The sequence below is a fragment of the Eublepharis macularius genome, chromosome 14, assembly GCF_028583425.1.
Source record: "Eublepharis macularius isolate TG4126 chromosome 14, MPM_Emac_v1.0, whole genome shotgun sequence".
Classification (NCBI taxonomy): Eukaryota; Metazoa; Chordata; class Lepidosauria; order Squamata; family Eublepharidae; genus Eublepharis; species Eublepharis macularius.
Genome location: NC_072803.1, coordinates 19,451,110 through 19,471,146, shown reverse-complemented (window position 1 = coordinate 19,471,146; position 20,037 = coordinate 19,451,110). Strand labels below are relative to the sequence as shown.

At 45.0% G+C, this 20,037-nt stretch overlaps 1 protein-coding gene across 1 annotated transcript; it reads left to right on the top strand.

Annotated features, from left to right (window-relative positions):
• Positions 1 to 311: 311 nt before the first annotated feature.
• VSIG2 (V-set and immunoglobulin domain containing 2) lies at positions 312 to 19,473 on the top strand. The gene is made up of 6 exons (XM_054998032.1): positions 312 to 431; positions 3,127 to 3,334; positions 4,788 to 4,946; positions 7,514 to 7,633; positions 16,262 to 16,415; positions 19,329 to 19,473. Exons 1-6 carry the CDS (start codon positions 312 to 314, stop codon positions 19,471 to 19,473), a joined length of 906 nt encoding a protein of 301 aa, XP_054854007.1.
• Positions 19,474 to 20,037: the final 564 nt, after the last annotated feature.

Sequence of the window (20,037 nt, the reverse complement as noted above, 5' to 3'; positions counted from 1 at the left end):
GAACACGAGGCACAATTTCTCAGATCCCCTGTTATGATAAGAATGTGGGGGGTGGGGGACAAAAAAATTGTGGATGGCTTTAAGGGTAACCCAGAATGAGATTTAGATATAGTAGAATAGAGAGACAGGGAGACTGCTGGTAAATGGTGGAAGGTGGCTTTAGCAGCATGCAAACACAGGAAGAATCCATGTCAGGCACAGGGAAGAGAAAGTGACCCAAGACCCAAGGCGATGGAGTTTGCCAGCCCATTTTTGCATGTTCTACAGGCTGCGGGGCAGGTGTGGAAGTGACTGTTCCACCCGATCCGGTGATGCAGCAGAGAGGCCTTAGCGTGGAACTCCCATGCCATTACAAAACCTCTGTTGACAAGAACTTCATGCTGGAATGGAAGTTTGCACCTGGCTCAGCTTCTCCTGACAATGCAAAACAGGTAAAGGAGGGTGGGGGGGAGAGTGGGTGTTCCAGATGGAGAACAGTGAGGACTGTTGCTCTAGATAAGCTGCTCATATTAACTATTGCCTGCCCAGACAAGATACAGGAGCTGCTTCAGACTCCTCTTCTCCGGCCAATCAAACAAAAATTCCGTTTCAGGCTGGCCAGTGGTGTGAAGGCTGTTTTTGGAGTCCAGCTCTGAAATCGGTCCCCAGAGCCCAATGCCAGGTAGCCTTACCTGAAACTAAGCTTGAAAACTAATTTTTCTTGTGCTGTGGTCACATTCACCATGGATGCTTCTTCAGTCTTCATAGCAGTTTCCACTGGAACAAACACATTGTAATGCAATTTCTGAAGGACGATATCTCCCAACAACCCAACACTGACATAACAATGGTTGCCTTTTCCTGAGAGGAGGACAGAGAGGGGAGAAAAAGGGAGGGAAGCGTGATGGTGGACTCAGAGACACTGTTATTGACTGCTTTTGGAGAACCCTGGGAAGAGAAGGGCCTGTAGCCAGTGCATTCTTTCTTCTTACCAGCAAGTACAAGAGGACTAGTTAAAGCTCACCACCACCTCCTCATTGGAATCCAGTTACTACTTCCTACCCCTTCTTCCCTGTTTCTTTACCTCGTGCTATTATTTACGTGTCACTACAGTTGTTGGAACTCACCAGGGTTGATAATAGCAGGGCCAGCACTGAAGTGCCCTCAGCACTTGCCTCAAAGCTTATCACCAGAGGCAAATTGTACTGATATTACAGCATCTTCAGAAGCCCAGCTGTGTGTTTCTACCTTCTGAAGTGAGGCGGTTGGCTACTTCAGACCAGGCCTCCTCTGCTGTTGCACCGTCATTGTTGAATATATTCCCTATAATTATCCAACTGGTACTGACAACAAGGCTGATTCAGACAGGCAAAAATCGCCTCTGCGGGCCGTGATTGAGAAGTCTCCAGGGAACACCCTTGTATGGAGTATGGTAGGTGGGCCTGGGCTCTTCACAAATAGTCGCAGCTGCCAGGCTGTGGTTCTCATAGTTGCTCTGGCTGAAACACTTTCCTGTCATAAACTTGGCTGTCTCTGAACGTGATCCCTATCTTTACCATGTGAATGCATCACATGGAATCAGATTTATTACAAGTCTGAAGTGGCTGGAAGTTTGGCCTTCTTTCACAGAGAATATCTATTTTTGTATTTAATGTAGCTTATCCCACCCTTCTTGTAAAGAGCTCGATGTGATATACATCATTCTTCTCTCTTTTGTTTGATGGTTTCAACAATGACCCTGTGAGGTAGTTAGACTGAGAGAAAGCAACTGGCCAAGGTCAGTTGTCAAGTTTTATGACTGAGTAGGAACACACACCTGGGTCTCCCAGATACTAGTTCAACACCTTAACCATCGCCCCGTGCTGGCTCTAAATTCATTTTAGCCTGTCACTTGATGCCTTTGAAGTGAGCCCTGGTTTAAATAACAACTTTCGATTTATATACCACTCTTCAGGACAACTTAATGCCCACTCAGAGTGGTTTGCAAAGTATGTCATTACTATCCCCACAACAAAACACCCTGTGAGGTGGGTGGGGCTGAGAGAGCTCTGAGAGAGCTGTGACTGACCCAAGGTCACCCAGCTGGCTTCAAGTGGAGGAGTGGGGAATCAAAACCGGCTCTCCAGATTAGAGCCCTCGCTCTTAACCACTACACCAAACCACTACACCAGATTAGAGCCCTCGCTCTTAACCACTACACCAAACCACTACACCAGATTAGAGCCCTCGCTCTTAACCACTACACCAAACCACTACACCAGATTAGAGCCCTCGCTCTTAACCACTACACCAAACCACTACACCAGATTAGAGCCCTCGCTCTTAACCACTACACTTAACAGCTTGTTCCATTCCTGCAATGCCTTGTTGTTCTTTTGGAATAAGAGCACTTACGTAGCTAATGAGGTCTATTTTTTCTGGTAACTACAAACTCCTGTTCATGTTCTTTCCTGTAGAAATACGTTCATGGAGTCGTGCCCAGTTCCTGTTCTGACCACCTTGTGCCCTAAGCTCTATGAGGACAGCTTCTATGCTCATATATCTGAACACTCGCTTGCTCCTATGTTCAGAACTCGTTGCCTCCATTTCATCAGGGTTCAGATCCCATATACAAAAATCCATTTTGCACATTGTAGTATGTGTGCACAGAGGCTGTGCATGGGGCTTTAAATGCATAGAAGTCAGGATGAGGAAATCCAGCTCAGTCCTCTGCCTCCAGGCATTCATTTTTACATGGATGAATGCATGAACAGGGCTAATCTAATCTGATAATGAAACTTGCCTAAAGCTCTCCTAATTATCAGCCCAGATTAAGGTGTGCCAAATAAATCAAGGCTTAATGGTGCAGGGGGGGTGGGAACTTCATAATGTATTTGCATGTATATTTCCATTTTCTGCAATGTGCTCTTTGCATTCATCTCCAGTTTTGGCTAGCACTACATTTCCCCCCCTTTTTTGTATTCCTGCTTCATAGAAACAGCCTGGTGTTCCTATAAGGAGGGACCCTAGCTATGCATTTACAGTTTAATTTTTCTCCTAATACTGAGCGACCTAAGCATCCTAGGGCATCCAACTCTTTGGCATAAAGTAGATCCTTGGTGATTTTGGAGATAACTCTCTCTCTCAGAATCTGTCTTCTCTCCACAGATTCTTTACTTCACAAATAGCCAGCTGTACAAACCAGGCTCTCAGGCTGAACGGCTAAGCCTCCTTAAAGACCTGCCCACTTTGGGGGATGCGTCCCTTCGATTAGACAACGTCCGTGCTTCAGATGCCGGCATCTACCTCTGTGAGGTGAACAACCCTCCAGACTTCTATGGAACTGGATATGGGCTTATCCATTTTGTCGTTTTAAGTAAGTCTAATTTTAACTTTAATAGGTGAGGCAGGTATGCCTCCTTGTAAGCTTCCTGTTCCAGGACTCTGTGTATGCTATAATTTGGTGAAATAACAAGAATGGGGGAGCACAGAATATAGTACTGGGTGCAGAATTCAGCATCGTGAGAATTTTGACTTTCACATTTAAAAAGAGCAAATTTCTAGCCCAAATGGTTATGAAAATATTTTTGGAATCGTAGGGGTGATGCCTAATGAAATTGTAGCAGTCAGTGTTTGGGGGCATAATAAGAAGACACCATGTAGCTCTTTGTCCCCCTTATCCCTTTTCTGGCATTTTGAAAATATTTCAGGATTTTTTTTAATTTAAAAAAGATGCTAATTCAAGCCCATGTGTCCTAGAATGGCCATTCTTCATGCTTCAGTCCCTCTAAGAGAAACAGATGCATAGTCTTGACTAGTGTGCATACATAGAAATGCTTGTACATGAACTCCAGGCATGGCCTGAGAATGGTGGTGGTGGTGGGGTTACAGATACACAAAAGGTATCCCTACTTTCATCTGTGAGCGGTACAGGGGATGCACCAGCCTTCACTGAAAGCAGGACACATCCATATACTTTGGCCCACATCCATATACTTTGGCCCACATCGTGATACTTCTTATAGAGCGCTTTCAGCATTTGAAGTGCATCATGTGTATTATCATGTCATAAACTGTACAACAGGGGTCCCCTAGGGTTGGCAGATGGGGTCTGAAAGAATACCGGACCCCGGGAAGAGAGGGAGCACAGGACTTACTTTTTCCTTTTACAAGCACACTCAAAAAGCATGCGCACTCCCGCCATCACTACTGGAGGTGACACCATTGCACTTCTCCCACTTCTGGCGGGGCTGACTGGCCACTCTCAGGCACCGTACAGGAATCCAGTCAGCTGGGCTGGCCACTCCCCCCTGCACTGTGCAGGAGGCCTGGTGGGCTGGCTGGCCATTCTTCCCTGGTAGCACCACGCAGCAGACAGGCTGGGCTGGCAAGCATGGAGCTGGTCAGAAGCTGGGCGGAGGGAGAGGGGCCAGGTGTTTGGTATTGGGGGAAACTTTCCCCCAGACAGTTCCCCCTGATACCAGACTGTCCAGGTGAAAACTGGACTCCTGGCAACCATAAGCCTTGCTGGACAAAAGCACCACCTAGTTCAGCCCCCTTTATAAAAACACATGGTGGGTGCCAGAAAAGGTGTGGGTGGGTGACGTAGTGACCACGGCACCATGTTGGAGAACCCTGTCTTAAAACAGTCTTAATATCTCCATATTACTTTGGCGGGAAGTGGCTGAATGGCTCACCTACGGCCACTTGGGGAGCTTGTGGAAGAGGTAAGATTTGAACCAGGGACCTCCCACTCTCGCATCACATCTCTTCGCTTCCACAGCTCACAATGCTCAGTTGCGGAATTCTCTTCTGCTTTCCCCTTTCAGTGCCTCCATCCACTCCCGTGTGTAAAGGGGCTGCCTATGCTTCCGTCGGGTCAGATGCCAGCTTCACCTGCAGCTCTTCTGAAGGCGTGCCAGCACCAGTTTACTCCTGGACTCGGGTGGATCCCAAGACGACATTACCTCTGTCCAACATGGTCAAAAGTAGGTGGACAGCTCAGTGTGGCTTTGATGTTTTCTTTTCAAAATATCTGAACAGTAGGAGTCAGTTTTAAAAGGGACAGTTGCATTTCTGCCATTTTCATTCCCATCAGCAGAGGGCATGACCACCTCCTGACTGGTTTTGAGCTACAAGGTGGTTTATTTTCTATCAGAGCATTTTGTGTTTCCACTTCCAGACAGGGCAGACGCTGCTCTTGGCCTCTTCATCAGTTGTTCCAGCCCTTTGTTAAGATCTCTTCTGGCTGGAGCAGGGGGGTGGGTGGGGGGAGGCTTTGAAAATGCATCTTCAAGCACCCAGCCAAAGCAAACCTCCCCCCCACACACACACACACTAACATAAAAGCCAAACATCAGCAATCACCTGTCCCCCTTTTGATTCTTTCTCAAAGGAATGTGATCAAAGACTCCCATCACACAATTCAAGTAAATGCAAGCCAACAGTTTCCGAATGCTCACTTGCCCTAGAAGTAGAACAGGAATATCCTTTTGTGAGTTCGTTAGTCTTGCTCTGGTTGAGCTTTCCATATTCATCTCTTTAGCGAAATTGTTTTTTTAAAAAACCACTAACAGCATCCCTTCTGTAACCACTTCTTCACTTCTTTCGAATATTCTGGAAATGTGGTAGAGAAACCAGGGTAGTCATTTCCAAAATTATGCAAAATAAACTTTTTAAATGAGAAAAGTCGCTTGGTGAGACCCAACAACTCTCTCACGAAGGAGGCTGCCTGCTGTGTCCCTTCCTACAGGACTGATCAGAGCTCTGGCCTTTCCTCATTGTCTTCTGCTATAAGAGAAGCTCAACATTTGGGTCCAGTAGCTCCTTAGTCCAACTAGAGGAGTTAGCCGTGTTAGTCTGTAGTAGCAAAATCAAAAAGAGTCCAGTAGCACCTTTAAGACTAACCAATTTTATTACAGCATAAGCTTTCAAGAATCAAGTTCTCTTCATCAGATGCCTGATCAAAACTGATGCCTGATCAGGCATCTGATGAAGAGAACTTGATTCTCGAAAGCTTATGCTGTAATAAAATTGGTTAGTCTTAAAGGTGCTACTGGACTCTTTTTGATTTTAGTCCAACTAGATTCTCGCTCTTCTACTGCAGACCAACAATGCCACCCACTTGATGCTATTAAATAGCATCTGTCTTGGGTGTAACTGGAACATTTAATAACTCGCTCTACTAAGGTGCGGCATAATTAGCCATCCTCAGAGGAGGTTGCTTGTTGTGTCTCCCCATGAGTTTCCATGATCAGGAAGCAAATTGTAAAGAGTCCAGTAGCAACTTTAAGACTAACCAACTTATTTGTAGCATAAGCTTTTGAGAACCACAGCTCTCTTCGTCAGATGCATGATCCATGATCAGGAAGAAGACTCAGAATAATAATTTACACAAAAAAGCAAGAGTATCAATGCACAAAAGGCAACTGGGTCACACGAAAACCCCAATAACACCAATAGTATAAGACCCGAAATAATAAAAAGCATACAGTTGTTTATGTGAAGAAGGGCAAAGGACACACCGCTCAACCAAATTTACAGTATAAAAGCTTTGTTTTATCTACCCTGAATCTATAGCCTGTCAATTTCATTAACTAATGGGAGAGAGAGAAAAAACCTTGCCTCTCCATTTTCTCAGCACCATTTATAACTGATCTCTATAGCCTGGAGATCCATTGTAATTCTGGGAGATCTCCAGCCACTATCTGGAGATTGGCCACCCTAGCACAAGTTCATCATGATTTATCTAAAGGCTGATTTCCATATGCATATTACTAACTAGATGGGCAACCAGCCGTGTGCGCAAATGGGTGCTCCGTCCCCCAGCCTTATCCAGCTGCTAGGACTGTGCACACGCTGCCCTTTTAAAGGACACTGAGCGGTTTCAGTCCCTCTCACACCCGCTTCTCCCCAGACAACTGGCTAGTAGAATTTCATCTTTTCAAAGAAGGGCTTATATAACCAGCCCAAACAGTTCCACACACACACCGTTGATCGCTAGCCTTGGCGTCTCTGAACGTCTCTAAACTGAGCAACATATATAAAAGTAATGTTGGACAAGGGGGTCAAATTAAAAGAATATAAATTCAATTTTTTGTTTTTTGTTTAAAAAATTGAATTTATATTCTTTTAATTTGACCCCCTGTGAACCCATTAACAGGTTATCTCAAATAGCATTTGGCCTGAACCTGCCTTGATTAGTGAGAAGGAATGGATCTAACTCTCCATGAGGCTTGCTTTCCAGTGGTCACTGATCCCGTTGGAGTCACTGCACTTGTACTCAAGGGATCTACTCACAAGCCCTGCAAGTAACCCATCCTGTTCCTACATGTGATGAGAAAGTCCCTAAAACAGTAGCAGTCTAAATTTTTTGTTAATTACATGCCAGCTAGAAGAATTTCCTCGATGGCCCCTTTTCTGCATATTTACTACTGCTCAGCTCTAGAATATAGATTTCTGGCATTTCCCGTAAACCGTCCGTCCTACAGAAAACAAAGGGTTGGTTTTCTCCGCCACTGGTTTCGATTTTCATTCTGTCCTTTCCTGCCCACAGATGAACAAACTGGGAGTCTGCTGTTGACAAACATCTCGCAAGAGTTTGCTGGGACCTATCAATGTGTCGCCTCCAATGAATATGGCCAGGGAACCTGCCAGGTATCCCTCCGTGTGACAGGTGGGGACAAGTGCACAAGTCGCAATACCTGAGCGTTCTTTGGCTTTAACTTCTCTCTGAGGGGCTGCTGCTTGGCAACTGCATTTGTCTGTTTTGATTGGCACTAGAAATCAAAAGCTAGGTTTTTTGCTTCACAAAATTAATAAGTAATAAACAGCATAACAAAATAACTTTGCTTAAGAACCTGGTATTTTTCTCCAGCATTTGGAAGGTGATACCTCCCAGAATTTAGTATAATGGGCCAGTACAACCATGCTTGTAATTACAAGGACAATGTTAAAAAATTAAGGTTCCTAAGGTATGATACTTTGTGCAATGTAATCATGAATGTATGCAAGAGCTGGTTTTTGTAATCACTAAGGAGATATTTGCAGATATCCTGCAGGTTGCCAACCTCCAGTTGGGGCCTGGTGTTCTCCTGGAATTACAACTGATCTCCAGACCACAGAGATCAGTTCCCCTGGAGAAAATGGCTGCTTTGGAGGGCGGACTCTATGGAATTATACCCCAATGAGGTCCTTCTCTTTCCGAAACCCCACTCTCCCCAGGTTCCACCCTCAGTAATTTCTCAATCTGAAGCTGGTAACTCTATTTGCACAGCAATTCTAACACTAACATCATTCAGAAAGCAGGGGCAACGTAGCACACAGGAGAGTAGGCTTGATATTTCTGGGAGTTACCTGAAGTAAATTAAGAGCCTTGGGAACTACCAGTCACAAAATGGCAACTTCGTGGGTGGAACCAGTTACAAAATGGCATCTTGCATTAAGAAACTGCAGCATTTCAGAGCAGATCAGCAGTGCTTGGATGATAGATCCGGAGGAGTAAGCCGTGTTAGTCTGTAGCTGGAAAATAGTAATGAGTCCAGTAGCACCTTTAAGACTAATCAACTTTATTGTAGCATGAGCTTTTGAGAACTACAGCTCACTTCGTCGGATGCATCTGATGAAGAGAGCTGTAGTTCTTGAAAGCTTATACTACAATAAAGTTGGATAGTCTTAAAAGTGCTTGAGTGAGGAAACCTTTCCTCTGTTATCTTCTCAAAACAAACCACCAACACTGCACCAAATTGTAATTTTCTGTAGGGGAAAAAAATATCCAGTTACCTCTGTGTTGCCCCTAGGAGAGGCAAATGGCAAGTTTGATACGGGAGGGTGGGGGGAGTCAATGACATTCCTGTTGTCTGCCAGAGATGGGGTGCATGTCTGAAGTTGTATGCATGGGAAGAGGAAGAAAAAGATGCACATGGGAAAGGGTGCTGGTGTTCTCCTATTTAGAGCAAAGGTGTGTGCACACGCCGCCTGCTTCTTCACAGGGAAGAGAAAGAGGAGAGGACTTTAAAGGGGAAGGATGAGAAAATGGTAACAGTCAGAGTTACTTTCAATTGCTTGGAGAGTGACTGGCCACTCCCAAGCAGGTTTGCCAACTCAAGTATGGGAAATTCCTGGAGATTTGTGGGCAGCGCTTGGGGAGGGCAGAGGTTGATTTAATGCACTGTCAGGGAGGGGGAATTGATTTTTGTCGGTGTGTTTCTACAATAAACCCATCTTGCAAAAAGCTCTTCCGTGAGAGGTAAAGCTCCATGAGACGCTGGTGCCATCTAGCGGCCAATGTGTATCTCCTTTTTTCATCCATATTTTGGCAAGTCTGAGAAGAGACTGCCAAAGCTCTGTCAGTTTCACCTCCCCTTCTAAGAGGCCAAGAGGAAATGAATAAACCTTCTGAGCAGCCTGGCTTTGAGAACTACAGCTCACTTAGTTCTCACTGTAGTTCTCCCTGGCTTTGTAGAGAGGGGAAATTGACAAAGCCTTCTGATCTCTTCCCAGCTAACATTGCTACTCCCTTCATGTGCTCCTCCTTGTGTAATTTGTCTCTTGTAGCTTGGGTCTCAGACAGTCAGCAGAGTCCAAAAGACACCCTCCTGCGCCCATTCTCGGACTAAGTCAAAAATATCTGAAATCTAATGTATCATCTACAAGACCACACCCCTTTACTCTGTATTAATTAACATTCATTGTCTGGGAGAATTTGATCATAGTATAATATATTTTAATTAATTATTAATTTATTAATCATGAGGAAGACAGACTATATAAATAAATAAATTCCCTGATTCCATACTCAGAAGAACAGTTTATATACTCAGAAGAAACACGGAATAACTTTTCCTGCAAGTGTCCTGTTTCTGACTATAGCCGTACAAAAGAGTGCGTGTAAGTGCACAAGGAACTTCACGAAAGATTCCCTCTTGAGGAAGATGAAGGATTTCCCCATAGGAGAGAAAAACACCTCTCTGAGAAGAGAAAAATACCATGTTAGGGGAAAAGCTAGCCTGATCTCCTTGACACACTATTTTCCCATTGGGGTTTTCAACACAAAGGAACATTCAAACATATAAAAGGACTACATTGTGTCAATTGCTTGAAGTGCCCTTCGCAAACACTTTAGTGCAAGTATCCTCATCTCATGCACAAGTGTTCACTGTAACGTAACAAACCAAAAAAACCCTACCTGCTAACCAATATGCTTGTTAGTATCGTCATTAAAAACACAGCTAATCCACTTTAAGGGATTCTCCACAGGCAGCCAGAGAATCTGGCTACAACCATGATCAGCGTCACCGTGAACTTTTGATCCGGGGACTTTCCCTGTGGGTGTTTCACCAATCGTTTTCAGCTCTCAGCAGTCTCTGCCGGCTCGGTCCTTTATCCCTGGACGAAATCTCCAACACCAGGTCTGCTTCGCCAACCTGTGACATTTCTTTTAATTCAACAAGAGCTTTCTGGGCTTGCAGCCAAATTCTCATTGATGCCCTGGGCCACAATAGACACTTGGTCGTATTTCAAGTGCTACGAATTGTTTCAGCATTGCTGGAGTAAGTTGTTAAAGATGATTTACGCTGGCTTGAAGATACATCCTTGGGGGATGCATCTTAAGGCTTTGCTGCATGACAAGATTTTAATGCTGTAGCTGTGCATTAGTTGCGCCAAGTCTAGTTGCCTTGCCTATGGGAATCCAAGATGCTTTCGGGCCCTCAGCTGGGTGCCCAGGAAATCAATGTGATGTCACCATCACTGCCATATACAATAAATAGTGACTTGGGAATTAGGATCTGTGGCATAGCTTGGATTTTGGGGGCTTTGGAGCAAATCGTTAGATCCCATCTGGTGCCCATCTGCAGGGAGGGGAATTCCATTCCAGTCTTTGCTTTTCCCCTCCAAAAGATCTTTGCCTGTTCTTCCCCACCTTCCCAAGGATCCTTCTCTGTTTCTTCTTCCAAAGCTCCTTGGCTGTTGCTTTCCCACTCTTCCCTGTGTGCCCCCCCTCCCTTCCCAAAGATTCCTCCTAACTCAAAGACCCTTCCCCTTTGCTCCCCTCCCTTTCAAACTGCCTTCCCCTCCCCAGGGCACTCCCCTCCAAAACTCTCTTCCTCTTTGCCTCCTCCCAAACACCCTGCCCCTTCACCCCATTCCTCCTGTATTCCCTGCCTTGCAGCAGCTGGGTGCAGGACAGCTCGGCTGGATTCACAGCTGCGGTGCCAGAGCTCTGCTCGCAGCAGCTTGGTGGCTCCATTCACAGCCACGTGGCCCCGGCCTAGGGCAGCTCTCAACTGCGTCACCCAAGCACTGGGAGAGGCAAGGCCTAGTGGAAAGGATGGACTCTGCAGCAGCATTGCCCCCCTTTTGATTCAGCTGTGCTGCGAGGCCTGAGTACTGCACATGTGCAGAGCACAAATAAGTCTTTGGGGGGATTTTAAACCCCCAATTTTGTTTTTGGTAGTTTTCACATTTTTTTCTGCAACTTTGGGGGGTGGGATGTTCCCTAAAGTGGCAGAAGCCCATGTTATGTTCCCAAGTAGAGATCGGCATGAATCTAAATACAAACCAAAAAACGCACGAATCAGGCTGGTTCGTGGTTCGCAAACCAGTGGTTTGTGGAAGCTCATTTCCACGAACTTCCATGAGCTGGTCTACTGGTTCGTTTGGTTCGTATTAAAGGGGTATTTTAGAAAACATGTTAATGTTACTAAATATTTTTGCACTACATTTCGTATTATACATAGAATGGAACGTCAGCCTTAACCCTTTTGGTTAGGCAGCTGCATCCCTGCAGAAGCCCAGATTAGCTCTTGAAATAAGCTCCTGGTTGGATTATAAACAGGGATTGCCAGGAGCTTCCAGGAACCGTCGATTGCTCTTCCTGCTCCTGTGCTTTTCCCTTCTGTTTCTGAGACAGCCAGGGCTGAACCTACAGTGCCCCAAATGGTGGGGAAGAGGGACTGCAGGCTAGGGATGCTGATGGAAATTAAATTGTTTTAATGAGTTATTTGTGCCCTGTTCTTAAGACAAGGTTTTAATTTGTGTGTTTTAATCTGTTATTCACCCTGGTGGTTCTATGAGGATGGAAAGGCAGGGTAACATTTTTGTAAATATATAAATAAATTTAAGCATAATATGTGGCTTCTGTTACCCCAATTATGGAGTAATCCAGTTACAGGTTACAGTAACTAATTTAGCAGCACAACAGTGTCTAGCAAAAGTGTGTGGAAGCTGCTCTATTGAAAGAAGCCCCCAGAGGTCCTGAATAACTGCCCCACCTTGCTGCATGGGCTGCTACATCTGTGGTCAGGATTGGGAATGCCTTTTGATTGCTTACGTTTCACCTCCCGTCCTGGGTGAGTGCCCAAAACTTATTTTAATACCTTTCTCAATGGCGGATGTCATCTCTGTGTTCTGTGGAGTGCCTCTGACAAAGTGCAGAGTGAGTTAACCACAACCAGTTTCCACCACTCTGGGTCCAGGAAAACAGGGGATAAAAGTCAAACGATTTTACTCCCAGTCAGACTTGGAGGAGAACTGAGTTGTTTTAAAAGCTGGTGCTCACTGGCTGGAAACTTCTGCCCAGGCTTTCTCTGTCACCTGACCGCCATTATACAGCTTGCGGAATGTTCTGGCATCCATGGCCACCTCGACTACTCACAGCCCGTTTTTTTTTGCTTTGCCTCCCACTCAGGTCAGAGCCGTTCATTTAATTAGCTCTCCTTCTGTGGGCAGCTCTCTCATTAGCTGGCTTCCTATCTTGGCTGAGCGGTGACTGCAGGGAGAAATCGGATGGCGTCTGTACACATTGCAAGGAGAAAACACCCAGACTCCGGAGGAGGGATGGGAAGGTAGTTGTAGGAGGATGGGAGATTAATTAAGACATTAGACAATTCGGGTCAAAAAAATATTCTTAATTTTTTTTTGATGCTTTGAAAGAATCTTGGGGAATAGGGTGAAAGAATTACATTGATGATAGGAACTGCGCGAAGGAATGCATTTAAATGCGAGGAAGTAAATAGAGATCATATCCTGAAGGGGAAAACTTCACTGGAGTCCCTAACAAGATATCTCGGCTTCTCATTTGTGCCTCTCTTTATCATACATCTGCATACTCAGTGCAGCATTCATGCCTCTTCCCTCCTCCATTTGATGCGCACAGCAACCTTGTGAAGTAGGTTAGGTACTAGTTTAGCCCTCTACACATATTATGCAATTACTGTGACTGGAGCATCTTTATCCATGGCAGCTATGGGAGGCGTCCCATGAGGAAAGAGAACCAATGACCAGTTCTTCCAACGTTGCTCCAGCACTTCAGCTGTGTGAGGTAGTACTATAAGGAAGCTGCTGCATGTGGCTAGGTGGAGGCTGTGTGTGAAAGCGTCCTCAGAGATAATCTACACATTCTGCAAAAGTAGTAGAAAAGAGCAAGAGTCCAGTAGCACTAATAAGAACTAACAACATTTGTGGTTGCGTATGAGCATTCGTAAGTCACAGCTCACTTCTTCAGATACAGCTAGAATGTGAGTCCATCTGTCCTTATATCTTGGAGAGTGGAGTGATTTCAGATGCCAAATGATAATAGCTGGTGAATGGCAATAGCAGGCGTGATTGGATAGGGTGTGGTATGCAGAGGGGTAGTGGGTGTGGAGAAATCAGCATTGATAATGAGACAGGAAGCCTAGATCTTGATTCAGTCCAGGTGGATGCATTATTTTGAGCTTCTGCAAAAGTAGGTGGTATGGTTTCAGACTGCAAGCAGGGGGTTGCATGATTAAATTCTTCCATACCTAAACGCAAGAAGCTAGCCTGTCCACAGGAAGTTGGCCTATTGGGAAGATTTCATGCCCAGCTTCTTTCCTGACATGATAAGTTTCAACATGTAGGGAAGTTTTTTAAAAATAAAAAACAATCCTAGCATGGTGGCAGAGAAACAGGAAAGCATCTTGATAAGCACCTGCTAAGCATAGGAGCCATGCTAGAAAAATAGTTGGCAATCGGATTAAAAATAGAAATGTGAACAACAATGGAGGAGCAGTTACCAGTAAATGGTCAGAATTTCTAGAATCATAATGAATTGGCCATAATCCACTAATCTGAGAGTAAATTGAGTGAAATATTGAGGTTTAATATTCTGAATTAATTAGTAGTTTAAAGTTTGCAGCTCTAAAATCTATTTTTATTTCTCTCAGATTTTGGAAAAATATGCATTGGGGAGAGAAACTTTGCAGTGTGTTCAAATACATTTTTGAAAACGAGTGCTTTATAAAAGCAGAGCAGTTGGGAAGAAACATATGGTGTGATGTGATTCTTGAAGCATCTATATTGGTATAATGTGTTGGGGAGTGTTTTAAAAAGTAGAATCTAGTAGAAGTGGTAAAATTAAAGAACAACAAAAACAGGGGTATAACCCTTGCCATGTGAAAAGAGGATTTTTAAAAAAACCCGGCACCCTTTAAATGATTATGTAAGAATGAATTTGAGGGCATACAATAAAATTAACCAAGGGAGGTGTTTTTTAAAAGTGTGACTTGTAGAACTCTCTGCCATCAAAAGAAGGGCACTAGTGAAAAAAAGAATACAGTTTATTATTACGTAGGATGTTTGGAATATCTATCCTAATGCTTAAGGTGGGCACTTGGAGCTTCATTGTTTACCCTGACCTGTTTAAAAAAAAAACAAATTAGAGACATGGGTCAGGATTCCTAACCCTGAATACAGTCATTCAGAACCCTTTACTTTGACAGAATACAAGAGGTGAAAGAGTCATAGTAAAGAGTCCAGTAACACCTTAAGGCTAACCAACTTTATTGTAGCATAACCTTTCAAGAACCACAGCTCTCTTCATCAGATGCATCTGATGAAGAGAGCTGTGGTTCTTGAAAGCTTATGCTACTATAAAGTTGGTTAGTCTTAAAGGTGCTACTGGATTCTTTTACTATTTTGCAACTACAGATTAACATGGCGAACTTCTCTGGACTTAAGGGTCAATCAATGAGCCAAAAAGCTGGCAGGATTCTTTGACAAAGGAATATACAAATATTCAGGTCTTCAATGCAGCCCAACCACAGAGGCATTTCTGCTTCAGCTATACGTGCTTTGGAGAATAAGTCACTTCCTGTTCTTTTGGAGGAACTAGGGGTCAGAAGGGAAACCAAGAAAGTTTGGGGAGGGAGAGAACCTGAAGAGACACTGGCAGCCAGGAGCGAGCTAAGCCAAGTGGCAGAGCTGCCGGGTCCACTTGGCCCTGGCCAGGGCTTTTTTTCTGGGAAAAGAGGTGGTGGAACTCAGTGGGTTGCCAGCACAGGGGGCAACTCTTGGCAGGAGGTGGTGCCCCTGGTACCACATGTGAAAACACAAAGTGCACACATGCTCCCAGGGCCAATGACGTCACTTTGGGTCAGCTGGAACAAGGGGGGAGTTTTTAAAAGTTTAAGTCGCCCTCAGCAAAAATGGTCACATGGCTGGTAGCCCCGCCCCCTGATCTCCAGACAGAGGGGAGTTTAGATTGCCCTCCGCACTGCTGGGGTGGCATGGAGGGCAATCTCAACTCCCCTCTGTCTGGAGATCAGGGGGCGGGGCCACCAGCCATGTGACCATTTTCAAGGGGTGTTGGAACTACGTTCCACCACGTTCCAGCTGAAAAAAAAGCCCTGGCCCTGGCAGTGGCAATGGGGATAGACTTGTCCAGTGGGCAAACCAACAGTGACCATCTTTGTTGTGCCAAGGAAAGCAAAACCTGCAGCCCTGCCAGCACCACAGGGGGCCATTGGCTCTGCGTGCTCCTGGACTGTGCCCATGCCTCAATCTGCGTAGTACAAAATCACCAGCAAGTCCCACTCATGATGGAGGAAGGCCAACTCAGCAAGCCTGAATGGAGCTTTTTCTTTAGACAGTCTGGGTGTGCCCCTTCATTATACGTGGAGCCCCCCTGAGGCACATAGCACCCGTCTATTTCCGGTTGGGAAAAAAGATGGGGAGGGAGGCTGATTTCCCTTCTCGTCACCCACCATGGTTCCAATCTGGATTGGGCCTGCAGCACAAATTTGCAACACTCATCTGATTGCAAGGGGAAAAAACAATGTATGGTTAGGCCCCTCTGGCTATGAAGTGCGTGGTTTTGCATGAGGAAAACAGGAAGCGGAAGCCCAGCAAGAATGGGTTGTGGGGTGGGACGGGGGCTGCACTGCGCTCCTCCTTTGGGAGTGCCAGCAACAGAGGTTACGGGGAAACAGCTGCTTCTCTGACTTTTTCACATCATTGTTGGAGCTTGAAATCTGCTGGGGGTGTCTCTGTTTGTGTTTTGAAGGTGTCGCACAAGCTGGAACAATTGCTGGAGCCGTTATCGGGGTCCTTTTAGCTCTTCTACTGTTTGGTGCAATTGTGATCTATTTCTTACGTTACCAAAAGCAGCGGAAGCAGAAGAAAAAGACACAGTCCATATACAGCGGGAATGAAATAAGGTCAGCCCCATTGTCTAAAGTTCCTCCTAATGTCCAGGTTGCCTACCAGTTCCTTCCAGGTTGTTCTCGAAGGAAAGCAGGCTGGAAGTCAAGAGCAGGTTAGAAACCAAAAACCACTCTGAGGGTGTCTTCACAGACAAGGCAGTGAGCAAATGATAATTTCTATAGAGCAAATGAAGTGAATTCTCCACTTACTGCTGTCATGCTATAAATCCCAATCTAGCAAGTAACTTGAAAACTATATGCGTGTAATGAGAAAACTAGGCAGGAGGAGGAATTCATCACAGTGGTGAAATTCTTTTTCCTAAATGAAGCTTCTGTGAAGTTAGGAAATGTGAGATTGACTAACCAGATGCAAACTACTTTTTGGTCTAATCAGTTTTACCCTGAAAGAGTTTTTTTTTTTTTTTTTTAAAAAAGCCTTTTAATCTATTCTTATCCTTTACAACTTTTCAAGGTAGGATATAAAATAAAACAAATAATAATCAACCCAGTTCAATTTAACATGTACGCTGCATGAATTCTTATTGTGAACAGCTCAACGCATGGTCAAAAACGCACCAGGATAATTCATTTATTAGCAATCTAAGAATTAACTTGCAGACTCTACTGCCAAAGGATGGCTGCAAGTTGCAGATCGCTTTAAAGAGGAACTAGGCGATTTCATAGCAGACGCATCAGCTCACCATCAGCATACGCATCAGTGGTGAGCCTCTCTGTTCAGCGGCAGTATGCTAGTGAATATTAAAGATGGGCACGAATCGGATTATGACCCATAAAAATGCACGAACCAGGCCAGTTTGTGGTTTGTGAACCAGTGGTTCATGGAAGTTCGTTTTCACGAACTTCCATGAACTGGTCTACTGGTTCGTTTGGGTCGTAAAGGGGCAATTTAAATGGCCATTTCCCCAGGAAAATGGCCACATAAACTTTTCCTGAGGCGTTCAAGCCGCAGGGCCCTTTAAACTGCCCAAATCCCAGTCCCCATCCCACTGCCACCCCCCCCAGCCCCACACTTACCTTGCCCAGTGGGCCCGCAGCGTCCTCCCCCTCCTCCCGCGAGGGGTGGGAAGACCGTTTTAGGCCTCTTCTACTGCTGCGTAGGCCCACAGGGCAGCGGATGAGGCCAAAAACGGCTACCTGCCCCTCAAATGGCTGCTGTGACTGCTTCTTTCCTTGCTGCTGCTAAGCGGCCAGAAAGGGGAATTTAAACCCTACGAACCACGAACTGGTTCGTAAGCTGGCCCCTGTTCATGCCAGTTTGTGGTTCCTGGTTCGTGAAAATCCACGAACCATGAACCTAATGGTTCGGGTTTTTTTGTAGTTCGTGCCCATCTCTAGTAAATATCATGTGCTGGGCACAAACCATAAAGGAGGCACAGTGCTTTCAATACCTGCCTGTGAACTTCCCAAAGGCTTTTGGCTGGCTACTTTGGGGAGCGGGATGCCAAAACAGATGAATCTTTGGTTTGATCCAGCTAGGCTGTAAGGAATGTACTGTGCAATGTTACTTAATGCTAGTACATCAGGACTTCAGAGGAGGGCAGTAGAACCAGTAAGGGCAGACAGAATCCTTCTGTGCCTTTACTTCATGGCTCACTGATGCTGTCCCTTTGTCACGAAGATTGCTATTTTTTCCTCCTCTGTCTCTCTCTTCTCCACCCACTTTGTCCTCCATGAGAGCTGGATATGCTTTCTACAATCTCTATCCATCCTAGCTCAGATAGTTAGCTAGAACCCTTTATCCTATCATTCCTATCAAGTATGGAGTTCTATTCAAGTAAAGAACTTTAATTTGTTTTCTAAAGTAACTAGCTTCAGTGGTGAACTTATTCAAGCAGCCAGGACATAAGCTCTGCTGCACAAACTTCAGCTCTGCTTTCCTTTCAGACATTCTTTGTAAACCATTTTCCATAGCTGGAGATGGTGACAGGTGAATCTAGGTGATCAGTTATGACACTTGATCAACTTCCCATGTGCTAGCCTGTACCTCTCTCACAGTCCTCTTTGGTCTTTTCTGTTTTGAATGGCTACTGCCTGCCTGAAAACACTCTCACCATCATAGAGAATATGTGATTGTGTATCTCCTACAGAAATTAGACAGGTAATTTCTCCTGCTTAATTGCTGTATGTCAGGCTATTGATAAATCCACAGGAACAGGCTCAGCTTTTAAAAAAAAATGCTAGCAACGCTAGCAGTCTTATCCAGAGGCATTTCTTTGGACAAAATGAATTTGTTCCAAGATTAGTTGATTGAGCAGTTTATTGTCTCAGTGCCAGAGTGTCTCTTTTGCAATGGCCGTATTGTGAAGAGAGACTCAAAATGGCTATCAGGAGTCAGTTTCCATTTTTGTTGTTAAAATTTGAATAGTGTATGTGACATTTTCCTGTAGCTGTAATTTTTCTGCTTTGGCCTTAGAAACTCTTGATAGTGGAGGTATCAAATCTCAAGTCGTATTCTCTGTTGTCCACCAAATATTAAATACCATTGCATGTCATCGATCAAATTCTGCCAGCTACTAAGGGCTGTCAAACTCAAACATATGATGAATATTTTTAAATTGCATATTCAACATCAATATTTGCAGAGGAGAATTCAGGAAAGCAAATTCAATTGGACTCTTATCTGGAGGGAGTTCGTTCTGCACGGGGGGACTTGGCCACAGCAGAGAGTCTAAACATTCACCCACTGATTGCAGGTGTGACTAGCAGGTTGCTGAACTGCAGGTGGTACGGATAGCAATGGCAGCAAGATTCCAGGTGTTGCTACATAAGGGGCCATTTAAAACGCCAGGCCCTTAAAACCTGGTTCAAAATGAGAAGTGCTTCTGAAAAGTCTGTGACATGGAATTAATTCATGCCTTCTGATGCTAGTTCTCTGCCATTATTTTCCCCTACCCCATCCTTTTAAAGGGAGGATGCCACTGCCCCAGGGATCTCAGAAGATTCCTTGGAGAAAAGAGACAGCAAGTCGGAAAGCCACCTCTTGGACAAATCACCCTCCAGGCCTGGGTCTGCCAGCACCACCAAATCACATCTGCAGAACATTCTTGTCTGAGTCTATATTAAGACTGTTGCTGGTTGGGGGTGGGTGGCGGGAGTTGTGTTCTGCTTCATTGCAGGGGGATATTTCATCTGGAGAATCCACGCTGCATCCCTTTTAGGCAACACTTTATCTGTTGTCCCCAATCTGCCTGCTACGTTGTTGTACATGAAATCAGTCTTCTGATGCTTTATTCATTATTTCTTAACCCTTGAATATGCAGTCAGTCTGTATGCACATCTGCTGGTAAGATTCGGCTTCAACAACCGGGTGGAAAATTCCTGGAGGTTTGCGGGGTGGAGAATGGGGAAGGCAGGGTTTGGGGAGGGGAGGGACCTCAGCAAGGTATAATGCCACAGAGTTTAACCTCTAAAACAGCCATTTTCTCCAGGGGACTTGATCTCTGTTGTCTGGAGATCTGTTGAAATTCCTGGAGATCTCCAAGCTCCACCTAAGGTTATCAACTCTAAACACAGATGGAATCTGCTCCCGTTCCTTCCTCTCTCTCCAGGCTGGGCAGTAACTTTTGCCTGAATGGGAAGATTCTCTCTTCACCCCACTTCCAAGCAATCATTATAC

Coding starts and splice junctions, on each gene's coding strand:
- VSIG2 (XM_054998032.1), top strand. CDS start 312: ATGCAGCAGAGAGGCCTTAGCGTGGAACTCCCATGCCATTACAAAACC. Junction 3,335..4,787: donor TATCCATTTTGTCGTTTTAA/GTAAGTCTAATT, acceptor TTCCCCTTTCAG/TGCCTCCATCCACTCCCGTG. Junction 16,416..19,328: donor TACAGCGGGAATGAAATAAG/GTCAGCCCCATT, acceptor ATCCTTTTAAAG/GGAGGATGCCACTGCCCCAG.